Source organism: Leptinotarsa decemlineata, unplaced genomic scaffold (assembly GCF_025532065.1).
Source record: "Leptinotarsa decemlineata unplaced genomic scaffold, Ldec_3_MD MMD2_tig00000008_RagTag_RagTag, whole genome shotgun sequence".
NCBI classification, from domain to species: domain Eukaryota; kingdom Metazoa; phylum Arthropoda; class Insecta; order Coleoptera; family Chrysomelidae; genus Leptinotarsa; species Leptinotarsa decemlineata.
Window position 1 is genome coordinate 6,455,600 of NW_027412537.1, and position 22,942 is coordinate 6,478,541.

General features: G+C 32.4%; 2 protein-coding genes across 2 annotated transcripts; one reads left to right on the forward strand and one right to left on the reverse strand.

Moving 5' to 3' along the window:
• Window positions 1–411: 411 nt before the first annotated feature.
• LOC141480680 (uncharacterized) lies at window positions 412–9,454 on the reverse strand. The gene is made up of 5 exons (XM_074170924.1): window positions 9,296–9,454; window positions 8,715–8,804; window positions 8,547–8,661; window positions 7,445–7,632; window positions 412–2,158 (listed from the first exon to the last, which is right to left on the reverse strand). The coding sequence occupies exons 1-5, from the start codon at window positions 9,350–9,352 to the stop codon at window positions 2,003–2,005; spliced, it is 606 nt and encodes a 201-aa protein (XP_074027025.1). The 5' UTR covers window positions 9,353–9,454; the 3' UTR covers window positions 412–2,002.
• A 1,759-nt stretch (window positions 9,455–11,213) lies between these two features.
• Window positions 11,214–13,579, forward strand: LOC111511877 (uncharacterized). The gene is made up of 5 exons (XM_023167891.2): window positions 11,214–11,427; window positions 11,487–11,666; window positions 12,590–12,775; window positions 13,032–13,232; window positions 13,424–13,579. Exons 1-5 carry the CDS (start codon window positions 11,421–11,423, stop codon window positions 13,549–13,551), a joined length of 702 nt encoding a protein of 233 aa, XP_023023659.2. The 5' UTR covers window positions 11,214–11,420; the 3' UTR covers window positions 13,552–13,579.
• Window positions 13,580–22,942: the final 9,363 nt, after the last annotated feature.

Genomic DNA, 22,942 nt, shown 5'->3' on the forward strand with positions numbered 1-22,942 from the left:
GTATGTGCATTATTATATAATCTTATATTATTACGGTCAGTAATGTACTGTTATTTTAATGTTCTGTGATTGTACAATTGTTCCTTCATTTATGAACAGATGGTACTTCTTTTCAATATATACTTATTTTATGTTTGTATTTTTGTAACTTTTATTCTTTGACTTTCAATATATACTTATTTTGTATTTGAATTGCTGTAGCTTTTAGGTTCTGTTATAACTAGCCCAATAAGTTTATATTGTCTTTTATACATCTGTATGGACTTCGGTGATGAATAAATTTGATTTGATACAGTAATTTTTGTATATCAACGATGTTTTATGCTTTCCCAACTATCAGAAAATGGACTTTTTTTATATCATACATCAACATTATCTGGAAACCGAATAACAAAGTAATACGCTTCTATATATAATTGTCTAATTGAAAATTTATTTCACATTTATATTCAACCATACAGTTTAGTTTACATAAATATAAAATCAAGGACAAGTAATTCACGTAAAATAAAATCAAAAATATATTACTACATATTTCTATGAAATTACAAACAATGAATGATATAGTTGCTACAGGATATAAGATTTAATGTCTATGTAACTGAGTGCGGAGACAAAAAAAATACAAATCCATTTGTAATCTTCAGTAACCTGCACTGCGTGATGATCAAGAAAAAGAAGCAGAATGTTTCGTTCAGCTCGACCGTATGCATTCAGTTACGAGCAATTTTTATACATTTGTCCAAGACTTTTTGAGTAAATTTCAGTTTTATACTCCAAGAACTGCGCCAAAAAATTAAAGTCTACAGAATAATAACGTCAACCTCTTTCAGCTGATAAACATTAAACTTTCCACTTTTTGAGTCTCCAGTGAATAAAGGGACCTCTTTTGCTGATCAGAACGGTTTTATGTTCCATTTTTTATCAGTATTTTCAACAGGAAAGCAGGCATATCACCAAGAAGTTTAAAATTTCGGATAAAAAAAACTATGGCACTTTGAATGAGAATTAACAATCTCTACTTTTACTGGAAAAGACCCACAATGATTTGGTGTAACACAGGTATCAGTTCTGAGGCCACCTCTATTCACAATTTATATCCGTAGCTGATTTTCCAATTCCAAGCTATTTTTAGAATCCCGCAAGTTAAATGAAAACATAAGTACCCTTTTTTGCTTACCATAAAAAGTAGCAAAGAAATTGACAAACAAAAAAAAACCTGGAACTCTAACAGAGCCTCATTTCACACACTTTCAATGCAACAATGAATCTCATAAAAATACTTACAGGTCAACAACATTATTCGTGAATGACATGCCCTTACAGAAATTTCTATACAACTGAACCTCTTCAAAAATAAGTTATTTGTAATAAGTCTTCAAGAACACTGACGCTGGCAATGATAGATGAGCAAAATTTTCTCTCAAACCATTATGTAATATTCTGTTTGGTTATAATAATCAACAGAAAATATATACTCTAAGAATCATTGCAATCAAATATTGAGTCATGCTGGCAAAACTAATCAATAAAAATTGCAACAACCCAAACCTCCACTGCTAGAAATCGCATTGGTTCTCGTGCTGGACGAAACATTCAAACAGATGGAGAGATTCAGGTACATACTCTCATCATCAATATGTACTACTATGCTACCGATTGATTGATAAAAGGTTTTTCAACTTGTCTGTAGGTAATAAAAATGCGTATTGTACAATAATTACCGTTAAAACAAAAAAAAACAGGAAATATACAAAAGAATGACACCTAACCTATATCATATATTATTATTATTAACAGTAATTATCTTGCAACCTTGCATGACATCGCGCATACAAATACAACTAACCTCGAAAATCATTAGAAATCTAATACAGTAAATCACAAATCATTTTCAAAGTGATTCTTTTTGTTTTGTTTTCAGGATATTACAAATTAATTTTTTGGATTGTTTAACCTACAGTATTCAATAGAAAAAAATCAAACTTTATAAAAAATGTACTTATTCGGCCGGTTTTTCTGCCTCCGCTTCTTCGGGACTAGCCGACTCTGATTCGTCTGCAGTACTTTTACTGTCCTCTACCTTCTTTTCTTCTTCGGAGGCAGGTGCGTCAACACTGTCTTCTTTTGCCCCGTTTTCAGTGGCTTCAGGAGTTTCCTGCAAAGAAGGATTAGGATCAACCTTTGTTGATTTATTTTAAGGAGACATGAAATTAAAACACACTAGTATATCAATAATTATCGTAAATTGACCCTTATAAAAATACACCTACATACAGAAAGTACAGTAAGTTATTTAAAAACATGGATATACTATACCCATTTTAATATTCACATATAATGTGCATGGTAATTGGAAAGTTATTTAGATGGGTTAGATATCCAAAAAGTTAACTGTCTCAAGCATTTCATGCAAATTATAATCGCCCTTTACACAATACAATTCAAAATAATACATCAAGAATTATCACAAAATTAAAACTATCACATGAGAAAATGAATTCAAGTGGTCTAACAAATCCTCGTTTTAGTTTGTGATTGAAAGTCTCTTGTTAAGTACTCTTTAATTCAATTATTATAGCATTTCATAAGAATATTTCATGTCGGTCTCCATTATGAATGCTTGGTGATCAAATTGACAATGAAATAATATGATATATAGAAATACAGTTGTTTCGGAATATCTACCCAGTTAATTGAAGTTTTCATTTGTTTGTTACATTGTTTCTTTTCAAAGAAGTTTCCTCCTGTTTATGTATTTATTAATGGAAAAGTTATTTTATTTTTTTAAGATTATAATCCATTTACACCCGCACACGAAATATCGACTTTTATAGACAAATTTTTGATATCTCACAATTTTTGCTTGCTTTGATTTCAAAGAACTTTTAAAATCGATTGCAATACCAGTTGAAACCATGGAGATTCAACCTACAGAAGGAAATAGAGGATGTGGAAGAGGGAGAAAGGGTAGTTTTTGAGTTTGACCATTACAAATAAAAACATTAGGAAATCAAATCTTTCCTCTTCATAATATTTCTTCAAATTGATGAATTTTGTTGAGGAATTTCTAAATTTTTGAGAGCTTTCTTTTACACCACCCTATGCTTGAATAACTTAACATAATTAGCATTTACATCAGTCATGTAAATGATAAGCTCAATTCAGGAACAATTCTGAGACTTCAAATTGCATTACTCACCAATATAACAATTTCAGATTAAACAACCCTATGTTTCCTGAAGATAGGTTTCTATCAACACATGATTTAGATACTGAAGGCGAAGGAGGCCTATTTTGATTCTAAATTAATTTAGAATTCGTAATACACTGTTTGGAACCTTTGGTGTACTGGAGTTTAATCTCAAAAAAAACTCCACCATTATTTATAACAGTTCGACCACCAAGTGATCATCTTCAAGAGGAAGATTAAACTGGTTTAATCTGATGTGAAAAAGGCTTTGAAGTCTCAGCAGTCTCATATAAATCTAAAACAAGTAATTCACTCCTCATTTTAAATTGCTATAAATCTCCATCTGGGAATTTGCAAATATTCCTAGAAAAACTTGATGTACTGAATTACTTATACAAACCAAATGTTGAGATTATGATCTGCGGCGACTTCAACTTCGATGCAAAAACATCAAACAATGACTACCTGTAATTGATAGCTCCTTTTAAAATTGATGTAAACGCCAGATGACCAACCAGAGTTACAATCAACAGTATAATTACAAGGTTTTCATGAATTTTACTAATGTCTGCATTACCTGCATTCATGACAATACCATATCAGATCGTAGAAGCATCTATGTGGACTTCAATATTTTTTATTTATTTATAAACGGATTTCTCCTTTTTTTACATATGAAAATACAGATATATACTAAAACTAAATGTATACTAAAAATGAACAATTTAGCAGTACTACAGTAATAGACGGACACCTATACTACTAATCTTTTTAAGTTAGTTTTGAATGTATTTAATGTTTGTCGATTAAAATCTAAACCTCTATTGCAAGCTCCAAAACAGAGGCCACAATCTCATTATAAAATAAGATTGGTCTGGTATATACGTGAATATTGAGGGCGTTCCAGACTTAATACTACTAATTTTCCATTAACACATTGACTGCAAGTGACGCCTTATGGCGTTTCTCTCAATGTGTTTGTATTTAGTCCGCACTAAACAGAGGTGGTTGTATTTCAGTTCGCACATTTGAATAGTATTGTTCAAGAAGATTGCGAGGTGGTTCGTAATTTCGTGAATTTTAAAATTTTCTACGGCTTATTTAATTATGAGTGAAGTAGATAATAATCTGGCAGGTCCTTCAGGTGTTAAAAGACATAAAGTGACAATAAGAGCTAAAAGAAGAAGAGGCATCTAGTTGCCTGTTGTTGTTAACTTGTCTAACTAATCTTAAAGAACTGAAGTCTATGGAATGGTTCTGTTGCAAAATATGATGGGCGACTGCTGATTTTTCAGGTCTTCCATATTTTAAGTGTGCTATGTGTTCCTTATATCTCACTTTAATAGATCTTTTTGTCTGTCCATGCCTATGAAAGTGTAGAAATGAGTAAACAATAATATTATGAATAACGATAACGGACCAATACCAAATAGCATACTATATAGCTTGTTGAAATAATGTTGTTGGGTTTACTGATTACTACAAAAAGACACATTGTAAATATATTTAGATAGGCAATATTGTGAAACTAATTTTATATAGCTGTAACATTTAAACATACATAAGGACATATTGTAAATAGAAAGGCCAATTGTAAAATTAATTTAGGGTGGTACACTTGTATGGGTGGTATTACTGATTACCTACCTGTACGATGTACCTGAATAGCATAAATAGCTTTAGTTTTGAGTAGTTTTCTAGTTTTATCTTCCTCTTGAAGATGATCACTTGGTGATCGAAACACGTGTTGAGGTGTAGAAATAACGATTTGGTGTTGGGAAAAAACTCCAGTAATATTCATTACTACACCAAAAGTTCCAAACAGTACATCATAAAAGACCAGTATTCAGATGGTATAATGATCGGAAAGTGAAAGGATAGAAGAGATGTTACCTACATATTCACAGAATTTGAAAAGAGATAACTAATAAAAGAGGAGTTGCTAAACAGAAGCCTTTACCAATTGTGGAATACAATAAATACATGGGCGGAATAGATCGTCAGGACCAGATGACGTCCTACTACCCTTTTTTGAGAAAAACATTATTCTGGTATAAAAAACTTTGTGTTCATTTATTCTGCAGCTCCTTTCGTTCAATTCTTACGTGATATTTTACAAATACTCGGGCAGAAAAAAGACATTATATGATTACCGTTTTGCTGTGGTTGAAAATCTATTGCCTGATATACCACGTAGAATAGAATATATGGTATTCAAACACGTAGGTACCTAGTAAAATTGAAACGGTTGATGCCACAAAGAGAACACCAAGAAAAAGATGTCGTTTTTGTTTCCAGAAGAAAATCAGGAAAGACTGTGTGGGAATGTAAGACTTGTCCAGATAAACCCGGTTTGTGTCCTGAGCCATGTTTTAGTCTTTTTCACAAAAATTGAATGAAGTGTTTTATTACGTTTTTGACCAAAAATGGAATGTGATATACTTTAATTTTGTTTTAAAATGTTTTTTTTACTTGTATTTTTTTCTACTTGACCATTTTTACCCACTAACGCCTTATGGCGTCATCCGCATATATCCTTGAAACTCTGGTACTGTGCTTAGGACGCCAATAAGCGTCCGAACCTGATTTTTGTATAAATGAATAATTACTGTTTTTCACACAAAAAAACAACATAAAAAAAGCATTAAACTCCAAAAAACCCTATTTAAAAAAATAAATATGTCCCACACAGGAGTCGAGTCCTTCATTATTTTATGCAGCGAATGTGTTAAGGAAAAAATATATAATAATTCCACAAACTTGTCCAATCTACTAGAAAAATATACTCATTCAAATAAGTTCTTACTGCTACCTTATAATCAAGACAAATTATACAAGCTCTTATGGTCAAAACTAAAAACACCTTACTCATCTGGATTTGATGAAGTTCCAGGTTTTCTATTAAGAAAAATTTCAGGCTTTATAATCTCACCTATAACATATGTGATAAATATTTCATACTGTACAGGAATTTTTTCGAATCTACTTAAAACAGGTAGTCATTCCCATATATAAAACAGTCAATCTGATTAATATGACACACATGTGTCATCTGTTTTCTCTAAAATCTTTGAATTTGCATACTTGAACAGACTGAAAGTTCATTTGAACGAGAAAAACATTATATCCAAAAACCAATATGGTTTTCAGAATTCAAAGTCAACAACCGATGCAATTCATTCTTTATATTCAAAGGTCTTGAATTCAATTAGCAGAGGCGAGTGCCCTATCGGGATCTTCTTCGATCTCAGTGAGGCGTTCGACTGTGTTGATCACAAAAATCTTTAATATGAAACTCCATAATATTGGCATACAAGGAAATTCACTCAACTGTCTGAAAACATTTGCCTCAACTCCGAAGCAATGTCAGAATCATCAATGTTAATAATAATAATGTGAAAAAGTTGAATATATCCAATTATGTGGATATTTATGTTGGTGTCCCACAGGGCTCAGTGCTGGGCCCAATCCTTTTTATTATATATGTGAATAATGTGGATTCCATCTCTATATATGCTCATTTCACACAATCTGCAGATGACACATCACTGGTTTCATCAGATAAAATAGATCAAAATCTACAAACCAAAGGCAACTTAATTTTGCAAAAGTTAAACACCTGGTTTAAGGAAAATTCCCTACATTTAAATAATAAAAAACACACATATTCGAATTGTTTTTATATATGATAACCTTAACAGTTTATTAATTGATGAAAATGTGCATTCTATCAATACCAGGCGTAAGACAGACTTTCATATGCCATATTGTAAAAATGCACCGATTTACGATTCCCGTAATGTAATAGGGCTCAGATTATTCAATATGCTACCCCTTGATCTGAAAAACTCTATTTCTATCCACAGTTTCAAAATTACACTTAGGATTTTCTTACTAGAGAAAAACTATTACTCCCCTCAGAAAATGATTGAATAATAAAATGAAAATTTCAATGAATGTGTTACTCTTAGTAAATTGTCTTCTTATTTTTAGTTTCATTTTCATATTCTTTTCTGAATAATCCTACACAATGTACCTTTGGACTGTCTTACAGGATAATAAAAATTATTATTTTATTAAATATCTGAGACAAGTATAGATTGAGCTTAATAAAATAATAGCTTTTTTAAAATATCTTCGGAGATGATAGTGCAAGAAAATCTATTCATGCAAATTTTTGTCGAAAAGTTGGCACATAAATCATCCAATCAAACAAAATCAGCACACATGAATGACTATCCATCAACTTACTTTAGTTGCTTCGGCATTATTATTTCCAGACTCTTCTTTCTCATCGTGCGAGTTGGTTTCTATTGCATCCTCACTCTTGGCTTCATCATTACTTTTGGTTTGGTCCTCATTTTCAGTCACTGACGTTTCAGATTTTTCATCTTGTGAATCACTGGTTTCTTCAGCTCCTTTCTTCGGCCGACCACGAGCTGAGAATGAAAAGCATTGTGAATTTTTACAATAAAATAAAAGTAATTGTCATCTTATGACTTTCTTCTATATATGCACAAATTATAAATTTTTTCTTACAATCCACTTATTTTATTCTACTAATCATGAATCTGAATTTAAAATTTGACAGATGTATTTTTAGTGAGAAGATCCTCAAAAATATTGAGAATTTTTTTTAGGAGCCACGAAATGTTGATTTTTTTTTTATCAAAATTAATTTTCTTCAATTACATTCCATCAAATTGAAATTTCATAAATCATCAACTGGAATCTCACTAGCAACTCAAAAAATTCCTTGTTACAAGATGTTTTTATCCAACAGATGATTTATTTTCAGAAAATGTCTCATGAGAATATTTTAATAAATATTTCTAATATGTTTAGAATTCTGAACGGCAATTCTTTTTGTATTCCCAAGCTCTGAATGTAAACAAGTGTGATCTACATTGAATGTTTTTGCTCGACTATTGCACGTTTCACATGGTTGGATATCCATAGAAAAAATTGCAATACTGACTAGCAAGTTATGTTTTTAAAAAGGTCTTCAGGCAAAAAAGTCGTATTCAAGAAGTCTGCAAGAAACCTAATTGACAATCATTTCAATCAATCCATCACTTTAAAATCATAAAAAAATAATTATATCTAGTAGTAGTGATGAGTGATATGTGCTGAAATTATTGTTCCATTACTAAACTCAGACACACTAGTGTCAGTGGGACAATGGAAAACATTATACAATAGTCAAACTTTCGACAGTTTTCACATAAAATGTTTGAAAAAATGCTTTTCAAAAAACTAGCGCGCGCCATTAAAAAGAATATTTTCCCCAAATTCTAACCTCAGATTGACAAGTAACAATAAAAATAATATCAGTAATATTCAAACCACTTACATTTTCCCGCGCTAGAACTTTTCCTTTCTTTCTTAGCTGGGGGTGGAGGGGTTGCAGGAACACCTTTAGCGGCTGATCTTGTGCGGCGTCGGCCTTCAACCTCAGGTCCCAAGCCCTGTAAATACAACACTCAACAAAAAACTCCTAGTTGAATATACTTCAACAAACCTTGGTTAAGGCTTCGCTCTCCTCCCTTGCTCTATCAATAGTAGATAGTCTGGGCGATTTGGATTTTTTGCCTTTAGCTGCTTTTTCATTCTGAAAAAGAAATATATACAAATTACAACAAAGTTCAACAGCCTAAACTTAAAATTTCCCTCCAATATTTTACCGGCTAAATCCACGACGTGACCTGCAACTCTCAGCAATTTGAACAAGAGCGAAACCACGCTAAACGTATGTGCTTGATTAAAAATGAAAATCACGGCGTACATATCAGAAATCATATTTCTACCATGTTTTCTCATTATATTCACTAGGATACAATATCCATGTATATATTATTTGAAAGATAGGGAACTTCCAAGTGTTTAATGCACTTGAAACACCTCTAAAATACGTTAATTTCTCGATTTTCTTATGGAATACTTGATGCTTTTAGACTGTGACTAACAACATAAAAGCTACTTACCCGGTATAGGAGGGTTTAACCGTTATATTTCACATTCTAAGATCCCTAAGTTATTACGTGCACATTGCATACTTGTTCGAAAAATTAACACCAAAGATATACAAATCAGCGTACTTACTTGACTATTTTCTTCATTTACAGCATTGTTAGTATTCACCGATTCAACTTCAGACATTTTTACTAGTTAATTTCACAAAATATAACGAGAAAACGTTAACTATGCACGGAAGAACCTTCCCGGTCGTTGTTTATACGGAGAAATGGCGGCGAGCGTGGGTCACGTGATTCGGCTCTCTTCGACAAATTAATGGGCGCCAAAATTTGAACTAAGATGTTCACTTCTAGGAAAGACGCATATGTTTCACAGTTTTAAAGTATTGAGATTTCAGTATGTACACTACCCCCCGTAAATTTGTGAACCTAGCTTGTGATTAAATATGATATTTTTATTTCTTTATAGCAAAAAACTGAAAATCTTGAATTTTTAAACTGGCCGAAAAATGTATCCCTGTCGGTATCTAGTGAATATTTGGACCATTACTTCCATAAGTTGAAATTATTCACAGAGAGGGCCTGTCAGTTTTAAAATTAATATATCCGGTTCTTTCCGGAGATTGTTTTTGTTATTTTTGAGCTTGAAATAGACTTTTGAAATGATTTTTTGATTTATCATCACTAATAACTCTTTACAATAAAAATCCAATGCAATATTATTGATGAATGAAGGGGTGCCCACCTGTATAAAATATTATTTGAATTCAAACTCAAATCAAGATTGAATTGTAGACTATTTTCCAATTAAAATTTTCTGAAGAAGAGTGACTAGATAAATTTGTTTAAGTTTCAGCATTCTGATACTCATATCAATTATTTGAAAGAATAAAAAAAACTCTTTTCCATTGCATTCAACTATTTTTCGAAATTTCAACTTTCAGTCACCTACACGGGTACCTCTTTTTTACCAGTTAAATCACCCATGTTGTTGGAAATCAGTCAGACTGTTCCTTTTTAAGTGATACATTTCGTGAAACTTTTCTTTTTGTATGGAAGCATTTTCGAGTTTTATGTCCGTGGTTTTTATGTCTGACGTTCCGTCTGCTACTGCGGTAGACATCATCAAAGACGACGAGGTAACGGTTGAAGTTCTCGAGTTGTTCCCAACGCAGAAACTACCATGTTTTCGATTTTATATTGTCATAGGTGGGTGTGGTTTAGTTTCTTATTTGGATCAAATGACTTTTTGTACAATTATTACTGGTAGCCAGATTTTATTAACGATCATCGCCTCTTCCTTTTTATTGATATTATCCCTATGTTTCTGCATTTCTAGTGCCTCTCTATATATTCTTGGTTAGTGATTATGAGTGTCATCAAGTATTTGTGTATCTTCGAATGGCATAATGTGAATGCCTTTTTTGAAGCTACACCTGGTTTGTCCAAGGTGATGCACCTTCGAAAATTCACATCAATAAAAAAAAAATATTCACACCACACACCAAGATGGATACGTTCGTAAACAACATACAGAAGACGTATTTGAACGAGCTACATACACACAAATCCCTTCTCTAAAATCCTGAAATGTCCACCAAGAAGAAATCCAATAATAAGTGAAGTATTTCAAAATGAAAGCTCAAAACACACTGTTTTGCAATTATAATTTTGAATTTTCAGTAGCCTTATATATTGTTACACTTGAATAAAAATTCACGAGTTTCATTCACTTCCTATCATCAATTGAAATTTAAAACAATATGTTTTATTTGAAAATGATTTCGGTTTCTAACTCTCTAAGCGAAACAGATGGACTTTATACTCGAGGTAACGTTAACTCCCTAATAAGGTCAAGAGGTTAAGTTGGGCTATAATAAAGAAGACGTATTCTGTTTGAAGTCGAAATTTCCAAATAATATTATAGAAAATGGAATTGAGATTATTCCCTCTGCTGACCACGGTATCTTAGTACCAACTACCACACTAGACACTAGACACTAGTTCACAGATCTCGTCAGCAAGTTTATGAGTTCTGTGACTACACTTTTTTGTATAACTGTACTGAGCAAGTGAACAACCAATACAAACAAAGAAAATAAACTCTGTAACGAAAACTATATATTTAAAAAACTAACCCATTTTTTAAAACTGGTATACTAAATTATAATTTTTATATATATATCCAGTTTGCTTATTGAATCGTAACCTTTAGTAATCAAAGATTACGAAGAAAAATAATTCACAATATCATGAACTGTAGGTGTATTTAACTGTGTGAATTGTTATGGTCCAATACCTAGTCTTTTATATTTTAGTTAGCACAACATTCACAGGCCAGTTTCCCCAAAATATCTCGGACGACTTTTCATGGAGCAATTTACAGTGCAATTGGGATACATTTTCCTTTGATGATGAGCTCTCATCAAGGATTAAATTTTCTAATGAAAACCTTCAGAATCTGAGAATGGAGGCTGAACAAATCAATATTTGTGAAGGTATAATGTATTTCAAGTTAGGAAAGGTTTGGACTAATCTCAGTCGACTGAACGTTGAATGATTTTTCAACAAACTTATTCAGGTTTCAGTACTTTTTACTTTGAACTACCACAAGGTTCCAAGCTATTGTTCTCACTATTTGTTACCTTTGTCAACATTTTTACTACAACTGAACATGGATTTTTTTATAGCCACAGCTTCGATCTTCAAAAGTGGTTAGACAATGTTTTTGTAGCTGTTTAATCGGAACATTAAGAAAATGCACATGTTTAATTTTCTATTAGAGCAGATCAAAGCTTTTGAGATTATGATATGTGATGCACTGTTTGGAACTTTTGTGTAGTAATAAATATTACTGGAGTTTTATCCCAACACCAAACCATTACTTTTAACATCTCGGCACGTGTTTCAATCACAAGTGATCATCTTCAAGAGGAAGAATTAAGATAATGATTGATGATACATCAAAATATTTTTAATTTAAATCTTGCATGTCTCAGACTATTCCAAATTTCATGATTTGATGGTTCTGTTGCCAATGTCTTAGTTTATGATGATAGCCTTGATATCTTTGAAAAGCGGATGGAAAGTACCTATTCTGATCATTTTAGGGTAGGGGATATTTTGCACCATGTTTTGAGTACCTTTAACATATCAACAAAGCCCTTTATATAGGGTCACATGCATATGGAAAGTTGATGGTCTGAAATACTCATGCATGTAGTTTGCTTATGATGACAACCTGTCAGAATAATATTACTCTGTTATCGGAGAAACATGAGGCATATGCATGTATTTTAGATCTTTGTTGTATTTAATTTATTGATACATTAGTGTTTCTAAATATAAATATTGAAAATTCATATGATTTCAAATATACGAGATATTGATAAGAATTCAAACCATTTTTTTTTCTTTTCAGTGTGTGAAAACATTAATACCCTTGACTATCTAAAAAATGACTTCGAAACAACAAAGGCACATAATCAGCAGCTTTTGTCAAATGTGAAAGATGTGAATAACACATTCAAAGAAGTGAAGAAAAACATTGCACTATTGACATCAAAAGAGAAGGCTCTTCAAAAGAATATCGATAATTTGGAAAAAGGTAAAAATTTTCAACATTAAGAGTTTCAGTTGATATTGAGATTCTGTCTTGAAATAAATTCTCATTTCATAAATTATGCTCTGTTGAGAAATGATGAGTAAAGGTTAGTCAATATTGTATAGTTATTGTTGATTAATAATAATCCACACTTGAATTAATCATTCGGTTGAAAGGTTGTAAGGTAATACTTAATTATTATAACTCTCCAGAAATCCCAAAATATTTTCAGCGTCTGCCATTTTTCTTTTTGTTTCAGAAAGTTCACTTCTTGCAACAGAGCACAAGCACAAAAAAATAGCATATCAGAAAGCTCTTCAGAAGTACAGTGCCAATTTTGATATGAATGTTGAGGTGACAGACAGATCAGATATATCGGAGGAAGTCATCATAAAGTTTGGATGTCCAAATTCTCCACATTTAAAATTTGTTGTTGACAAAAATAAAAGAAAAATCATCAGTGAGTTTGATGAATGATTATATTTCTATAAATTTTGAAAAAAAATTCAAATAAAATTAGTGAACATTGCTATAGAATTTATACCTATAAGTTTTCATAACGGTTTTCTACTTTTTTTAAGTCTAATCATAAACTGTATACACCTATCACCCAAAAAGTTATTCCTTATTTCATATGACTTTGTGTTCCAGAATTTGAGTCAGGAGGAACCTTATCCAAAGAGGAAGAAGAGGAAGCGTGTATGAAGGACTGTGTTCCAGAAACTCTTTGTAAAATACGAGAAACTATTTTTAGTAAAAATGTAAATAATTTACTGTAAGATATATAATAATAAAAGTTTATTCATTTGTCTTATTTGAACCAGTAAGATGTATAGAAACTATTTTTTACAATTCTTTCTGAAAGTATTAGTTTTGGTCTGATCCAAAAGATGGCGACAGCAGTCTCAAGTGCTGAATGAGATTAATTGAAAAATGTTATTTTTTACTGTTTGTCAAGTCTGAAAAGAGAATTCTCACAACCCCTGAACGATATCGAAATTTGATAAGCTCTTCTTACATTTGACAATGTTTTTTTATAGGTTATTATTGACCTTTTTAGGGGATTGTCACCTCTCACAATGTGAAAAAAATAAAAATTGTAATGGAGAACTTGATACTGGTGAAGAAAAGACAAACTTCTTAGTTCATCCCGATTAGTTACCGTATCAATTATTATTCACAAAATAAGGTTCTCTTTATCAGTCTCTATAAGTCTACATTACTAAACATATTAACTTTCTTCAATGAATTTCAAGTTTAACAAAAATCTCTGAAATCAACATTTTCCAATTTTTATCTATTCCCTGGAAGGGTCATATACCCCCTTTGTCTCCCTGTATACGACCCTGATGGATCAGGAGCGGATCTAGGAATTTATTGAGGACTGGCGCACTTGAGATACATTTTTTCACTATAAATAAATGAAAATTAAGATGTTTAGTGATAGTTCTTTCATTTAAATAACTTAAGAGGACTCGTACAGGAAGCTGGTTATCGGTTGCAGTTTGCTAATGGGCAAGAGTGTAGGACTAGCTTAGGACCCATAATTAAACATTTTCTGCGTCCAAGAGGAACGCCCCCTGGCTATATCCGCCACTGTGATGAATAAGACCATTATTCCACCATTTATTGTAGGTACGCATTAGTCATTTGCAATTATCCAAATTTTTAGAAGGCTTCCATGAAAAATATATAGAAATTGAATTTCTGACAGAAGTAGTAAATGATGTTTTACTGAATGTAAATATGCGCTTTGAAAAATAGGCTTATTAAATTATTCGAATGATGATTCTATCTTAAAGAAAGATACTGAGTAACACTTCGTGAATGGCTAATAATCAGAACGCAAAATTTTTGTTGCCAAATATTCATGTCAAATAGATCACAATACACTACAGTTCCAGTAAATTAAAACCGACCTATGACATGTAATAAAATATTTGAATAGTCATTTCATTTAGTTTTCTATATGTGTCCATTCCATTTACCTAGTTATTCCAAAATGTTTCATCCTTATTGTCAGTATTCCAGTATAACCATAGCAACTGTAAATCGGTAACTTGAGAAATAATAAATATATCTACCTACACCTATTGTAGATCCAACGTACCTATTCAGTCTATTATTTTTTAAAAAGGGACCTGCCCACAAATAAGCCAAGGTAGCCAGGTACAAATTATTTGAAATTTCGAAGTGGTTCTCTGAATGGTAAATTATGGAATTCGAAGTGATTTCTTGAGTAGGGCAGACATTTGAAAAGATTGAAAAAAATTTAATCGCTCGGACATTCCAAAATATTTTTTAGGAAGCAGTAGTTTTTAGGTTTCTAAATGTTTTTAATTGTCGAAATCAATCTGTTATTTAAACCAAAGTAGTTCATTGTTCTCAGTACTCCAATTAGACATTAGGTGATAACCCGAACTGTTCAGTGGTAAAAAGTACCTGAGTCGATAACATTTTATATATTTTTTTCAGAAAATGCTATCGATGAAATTCTATCAGAAAAATATGATTCCACTGATAGAGGTATTGTGTTAATATAACATAATTTTTACCCTCCGTTCACAAAACTATTTGGTTCAGAAAGTTTTTGTGTTTTTCTCAAACCTACATAAAATTGACCGAGGTACGTTCTGATAACCACCTGTTCAAATTTTCCAAATCCCAACTTGTCATCCGCCAATTGTCACTCTCTATACAAAAAAATCATCTGTAAGTATTTTGACGTTTGGTTCACCAGTTTCCAGGAAACCGTGTTCTACAGGGTGTTCCTTAAACGCATGTTAATATTTAAGGAGGTAATTCTTAGACCCATTTTAAGGAAAAAACGTCCTATGGACATATGTCCTGAACGCCTTAACTTTTGAGATACAGGGTGGCAAAGTTTTCAAAAATAATCAGTTTTTTAATAATAACTGAGATAATTTTGTAGACATCTTTGGCATATTTGGTACATATGTTCCATGTCTCAAGGCGCATTTTCTGATGTACACAAATTTGTATTTTTTCAAACAGTGGCGTATGTACGAGTTTTGAAATGTATACTTTTGGCGAAAAAAAATACTACGCCACTGATTTATCTTGAATTAAAAATTATTTTTAAAATCTCCATACATTTTTGAGCACATTTGATTTGCTGGGTTTTCTTTGTCCGGCGCATGGTTTTCGCTCAAAAAATAAAAAATCGCTTTGTTTAAGGATAAATTCCTTAAAAATCTGATGCGGTATCGTGTATCGACTGAAAGCAAACTAAGAGATCAGATTTGTTGCAAAATAATTGAGGATCTAAAAGGTATTTGTTTGTTGTCAGATGTACTGTACTCAATTAAAATTACGTAATAACGCAGCACCGCTTAATAATTTTTGAAAACATAAATTTAGTTATTTACTGCACCTCTTGGAAATATGGAGTTTGTCGATATGTGATTTCTTTTAAAGATTAAAAGCAGAAAAAACAGCGTACCCACCATAGCAATAAAAAACGAATTCTCTGTATCTACAAACGTCAGTAGCTAATATTGATGTTGGTTTAAAGTAAGGTGTTGGTGTTAAAAACTGTCACAGTGCGTTTTGCTTGATTTTGAAGTGTTGTTGAAGTTATTTTGGTAGTCCGCTGTTTTTCTGAATATCAGTAAATATGGTAAATTATACGAATGCGGAAATGGCGCAAATGCATTACGTATATGGCCTTGCCGATGGTAATGCAACAGAAGCCAGGCGCATTTATCAGGAAAGATATCCTAATCGTGCCTTACTAGATAGCCGAACCTTTTCAAATATTCATCGTCGACTTGGGGAAACTGGTAGTTTCAAGAAAGGGACTCCGGAAGGTAGACCTCGTGTAGTAAGAACTCCTGAAATTGAAGAAGCGGTGCTGCAAGAAATTGAGGAACATCCTGAAACGAGTACGAGGAAGATCGCTAGAACTCTGGATATTTGTCATCAAATTGTTTGGCGTATTTTGGTTGATTTTTTGTTATACCCATACCATATTTCAAGAGTGCAGGCATTACTTCCCAGAGATTTTCCACAGCGTGTGAACTTCAGTCAGTGGTAACTACAAAGTATTGCACTAAATCCGCAGTTTGAGACACAAATTTTGTTCACAGACGAAGCAAATTTTTCTCGGAATGCCATTTAAAATTTCCATAACAATCATGTGTGGGCTGAAGAAAATCCCCATGCAATAACCGAAACCCATTTCCAACACCAATTTTCGGTTAATGTATTGGCAGGAATTATAGGTGATCATCTAATAGGCCCATTTTTTCTACCAGGACGCCTTGATGGTCGTTCTTATTTACACTTTCTCGAAGAAGACTCACCTGGGTTATTGGAAGATGTGCCACTTGCGTTAAGGAATCGAATATGGTACATGCACGATGGCGCCCCTGCTCATTTCAGTGTAATTGTCCGAAACCATTTAAATGTAGTTCATCCTAATCGTTGGATAGGTCGCTGAGGACCTCAGCAATGGCCAGCAAGATCCCCCGATCTCAACTCCCGTTAATACTTTAGAAGATTTAAGAGAGCGAATAGTTGCCTCGTGTGAAACTATACGAAATACGCCGGGAATATTTGAACAATTTTTATAATCAGTTTTGGTATTATTACTAATTAACAAATTTGTGCTATTCGTTTAGACTTACTGTCACAAAATAAAATAAAACTCGTTTTTGTGAAAAATGTATTTTTTTGCAGATTATGTTTTCAAATATTATTAGGGAATTGGTAATGCGTTATGAAGCAATTTTCAGATTCTCATTCATTTTAGAATTGATCTAATTTCTTAATTTGCTTTCTGTCGATTTTTATTTTTTTGAGTGAAAATCATGCGTCGGACAAAGAAATACCAGGAGATCAAATTTTTTCAAAAATAAATGAGGATTTTAAAAATGATTTTATTTTGGCGTAGTACTTTTTCCCCAAAAATATTCAATGCGAAACCCGTAGGGATGCCACTGTTTGAAAAAATACAAATTTGTGTACATCAGAAAATGCGCCTTGAGGCATGGAACATATGTACCAAATATTCCAAAGATGTCTACAAAATTATCTCTGATTATTTTTGAAAACTTTGCCACCCTGTATCTCAAAAGTTAAGGCGTTTAGGACATACGTCCATAGGAAGTTTTTTTCTTAAAATGGGTCTAAGAATAACCTCCTTAAATATTAGCATGTGTTTAAGGAACACCCTGTATATCTGACCAGATTTTCAGTAGAACCACAATATAGCAATCATTTTAGTAACACCAAACTACATTTCTAGTTAATTTTGGAACATATCCTCATCATCTGTATGCTTCTGATTCTTAACAGCTTCACCAAGTACCTGAATGGTGTTGAATATCACAAACAAATACAAACTCCTAATATTTCCAATGAGATTTTTCCACGTCGAACAACTTTAGAAGTTCAAGAAAATCATAAACTTTCATGTCCAGCGTCCATTTCGGTTATCGGAGTGTTTGATCAAGGGTCAAACAGTAATGAAAAACACGTAATTGTTATTGTTTTAAAAAAATGAGGTGGTATTGGCCTCAAACTTTAAACGAATTTATCCCACCTAATTCACAGCTCAAATGAATATCCTCACCGAAGTTGCATATTACGCAAACCAATAAGAGTTTCGAAAAGTTCTTAGTATTGAAGAAACTGGAAAAATAAACGGAAATATGTCTTTTGCTACTTAAGCGACCGCTGAATGAGGAGAACCGCTCTGCCTTTCTCTACAGCTTTCACTACAAGGCGTATCTCAAATACGGTCGATGTCGAAGTTCACTCATAGCTTCTCGATAGACCGCCAAAGACCGACAAGCAAGGTTTGAGTTAGGTGACTGAATCGGTCAATACATAATGAAAATGCTTAACGTGTATGGAAGACGTCTGAAGAAGCTATTGTCTAGTGACTAGTGGAAAAAGTTTTGTAAACAGTTTAATAAAAATGTCACAAAGTGATACTTATAAGGTTAAAGTTTTTGTCGATTCCATAAATGAAGTCTTTGTGGGGAGTTGTTCATGCCTACTTAACTTCGGCTTGCCTTCGAGGACCACTGAGTCCAAAATGTAATCGTGATTCAGCCTAGCACCACTTATGAGACCTATGGCACATATTAAATCTGTGCTTATGGAAGAAAGAAACAGCGCTGCCTGGGCGCCGATTTCAACCATAGAAAAACATGAAAATGAATGTACAGGTGTTCAAGAAATATGCGCTGTTGTTGATTATGTCCAGACATGTTGAAACTTTTATTATTGGCTTCTGGAATGTCACTTTGAAGAGTTTTGAATTAGAAGAGATATATTGTCCTTTAGGTCAAAACCAGCTCATTTCTCTCAAACAACTCGTATTTGCCTACATACTGATTTACTGTTGATCAAACCCTGTGAAAGCCGAGATGGAGGTTACTGGAAGTTGTATTTTATTGACTATTTCTAAGATTTATTTTCATAGATACTTAATATCAGGTTACCGTATTGTAACAAATTAAAGAATTAACTGTCTTAAACAAATTTATTTCCAACAATATTTCACTAATCACAAACTAATTTATTTACAACACTTAGCAACTAACGCTTGATTTATTTACACTATTTGAATTTCTTGTTTAGCCGCTCGATTCACTTTCTGAACTGCCCTCTTGGGTCGCGAAGCCGGGCTTATATAATGTAATGTTTTTTTCTAGAAATCTGTAGTCGGTTCGGTACTCAACTACAATTTTACCGGAGCGGCGGTTGCCGACTGCATTCTTTCGTGGTGATGTTATGTGTTTGCTACATGATTCGGCCGGTTTACTGGTCAGAGGCGGCTTCAGATTCGTTACAGTATTATTATTCTTGCTATCTGATTACAAATTAAGACAAATTAGTACCTCCATTATTACATTCTAATGAGTTCATATAAAGCAATTTGTGTTCTTCTATTGAAAACTTTATTAGAGGTTGTAGGAATTGACAGAATGGCTATCAAAATTTCGGACGGAATAAAATTTAAAAATTGAAGGAATGAACCGAAATTCCGTTTTATTTTGTCATTACAAAGGCTAAATTCCTGAGAGATTAGAATCGCTGCCACTGTTATCACTGTAGTTGTTATCATCACTGTAGCTGTCATCATCACTCATCACCCCATGAATTCATAATTATATTGTCAAAAGCTAAATGAACAGGTTCTTGAGGAATGAAACTAGTCGAATCGTTTAATGTTCGCATCGTTTCTTTCATTTTTCCACAGAAAACGACATGAGGAAATCGTCACACATGCCTTCAATTTAGGTACACATTGCATTAATGATGCACTTACTAATTCGATGTGGTTTAAATCGGTATGATAAGGATGCAGTCTTGATATGTGAGTCCATGAGTTTCCATTATCCCATAAATTGCATACACTTCACATAATGGTTTTTAAATTGCCAGTATAGAATACAGATTTATTTTGAGGATATCAACTGTGAATTGTATATTGCGTCGTCCTAACCATTGTTTCATTTCTTCTTTTCTTGATGACATGATGGAACATTTTCTATAACTAGAATTCATTCCTTGTAACACATTGTTATTTTCGAAATTCATTTCAATGTGGTAGTCACCTGATTCAGTGTTTGATTTTAATTTTAAATAACGCTTTTGCATAAATCCACTTTCACCTCCTGCGTTCTCTATGATCAGTCTTTGTCGTTTCGAATTTAGTACATGCAACTTTTTGAATGTGTATGGAATGAAATGGAAGTAAGTTTCGTCTGTATAAATTATTGGTCGACCATCTTATTTCTCTCAATACTTTTGTACTCGCCGCGAAGTCGGGATTTTTTTCTCGGTTATATGATAGTTCATGACATATTGACGAAAAGCTCTTTGTCAAAATGATCAAGAATAACTTTTGGTGCTTTTCGGTTTTTTTTCAAACGTAAAATTACACCTCTGTTGCTTATGCACTACGCTTTTAAAACTATTTCGAATCTAAAAAAGGGCTAATATTCGCTTCCTGTTTCATGAAGTGACTAACATGTGCAATCACTTACTTTTCTGTTATGTTTCTGTATACTTCAGTTCAGAAGTAAATTCCGACGAGATTATTATTTCCACGGAGTATAGAGGACAGGAAAATAACGACTTTTGGACAGCTCTTCCTATATTTGACAAGCTTATATACGAACATGAAGAGAGTAATTACGATTGCTTCCTTTTGAGTGATCATCTGGGTCACAATAAAAAAATAACGATGTATTTGATAATCAACAAATAATGGAAACTCTTCGAATTATTGAAGAAACTTGAATTTTATGATATCATATGAACAAATAAAACTGATACGAAATTACAGATCCGCATTTAAAATTTCAAAGTTGTTAGTACCCTTAGTCCTACGACGCCTTGTATAAAAATTCTATTATCATATTCAACGAAAGTTTCGATGGCAATATAAAACTATCACGCCACCTTGAGAGGTCCAGGTGACGTCATTTTATTTTTTGAATTTTTTCAGCGAAACTTTCAATTTTATACCCATTGTACCTTATCGTGATAGTTTCTAATAAAGTGAGACTCGCTTCTTGCTTTTCACACTATATTCAATTGCTTACAATACAATCTATCTTATATCTGATAATAATAACAAAAACAACGGAATAAATAATAGTTTAAAAATTAAAAAAACAAGCTTTAATAGCAACACAAAATGAAAAACAAAAAATAATTCGAAACTAACTTAAGATTGTGTTCAACATCGATAATAAGTCCTTGATGGCTTGATGTAACTAATGACTTTTAATAAGTCTGAAATCAGAATAAATATATTTATAAAAAAAAATTGTCTGAAATCAGAAGAAATCTATTTACAAACATTTTCTTTTTGGTAAATAGATTTATTCTGATTTCAGACTTATATTAAAAGTCATTAGGACCATAGGACTTACCTAATATCGATGTTGAATAAGTTTCAAATCATTTTTTAAAATTTTTAAACTATTATTTATTTTCCACGTTTTAGTTTGGTTTGCTATTTCAAGCTCATTTGTTTTAATATAAAATATATACATATGCATGCACAGATAGTGTGGTTATCTCACTGGTGAGAGGAAATTATTTAATCCTGGCGATCCCGATTAGGATAATGAGATAAAATTATGAAATTGTCACCGATTCTTGATAAGTTACAAAGTTAAAAATACATATGCCCGTTTTAAGTTAGTCAAAATCGAGTCCATAGGAGTCGGTTACAAACAAAAATACAAGTGAAGTTAATATTAAGGTGTACGCTTTCATATTAGCGTGTTGAAAAAAGGGAGATGTTTCATCCCGTACTGTTATTTATACCCAACCTATTATTCTTCTTCTTTATTCTACATTGCTAACACTTCTTTAATTAATATCACATGTGAACTACAAAACAGTCGACATCTACCATTCATACGCATATAGGTACTAGAATACGAGAAAATCATTGATCATTGCAATCAAGTAATTTATTCCAACCACCATATTAGATATAGGATGGCGTTACTCAGCTGGATGGTCATACAAACTAAACAAGTATGCAAAATTCCAGCTCAATCGGTTGAGAATAACTGCTTCAAAATTCAGTCGCAAGATTTGATCCGAACTGACAATACATACCTACAAAATAAGATAAATTTGTAATAAAAAAGGTCAAACTTTAAAACTTTCGAAATTTTGCTAAACAAATGACTTAGATGTGTAACTACTTAATATTATAATATGAAAGAATATTTCAAATGATTATACACAAAAACATCTTAAAAGCAAAATTTTCAAGATAATGTGATTGCATGCATTTTGATCAATAAAGGTTGATATACGATAATGTTGATATTATTTCCAGAAAAAGGAAACAATATTATAAACTTAAAATACTCACTTTTCGAGTACACATTTTAGATTCATGAGTACATGTTACGTTAATTTCAATCTGTTAAACAGATCCAGTGTGTGCATTAAGTGCTGTAAAACCTGTAAACGCTGCCTAGTTTTCAACTGTTTCATCTTTATTTTTCCATTGAGGAAATTAATCATTTATATTCCTTATCAGATGAAAGCCCTACATAAACACTTCTACTTCCAATTGCTCCGCAAAAGATTTATATTTGCCGCAAATATCTATTGATCTGGCTCATCGGACGAGTCCTGGCAGAAGTCTCTTCGGAGCAT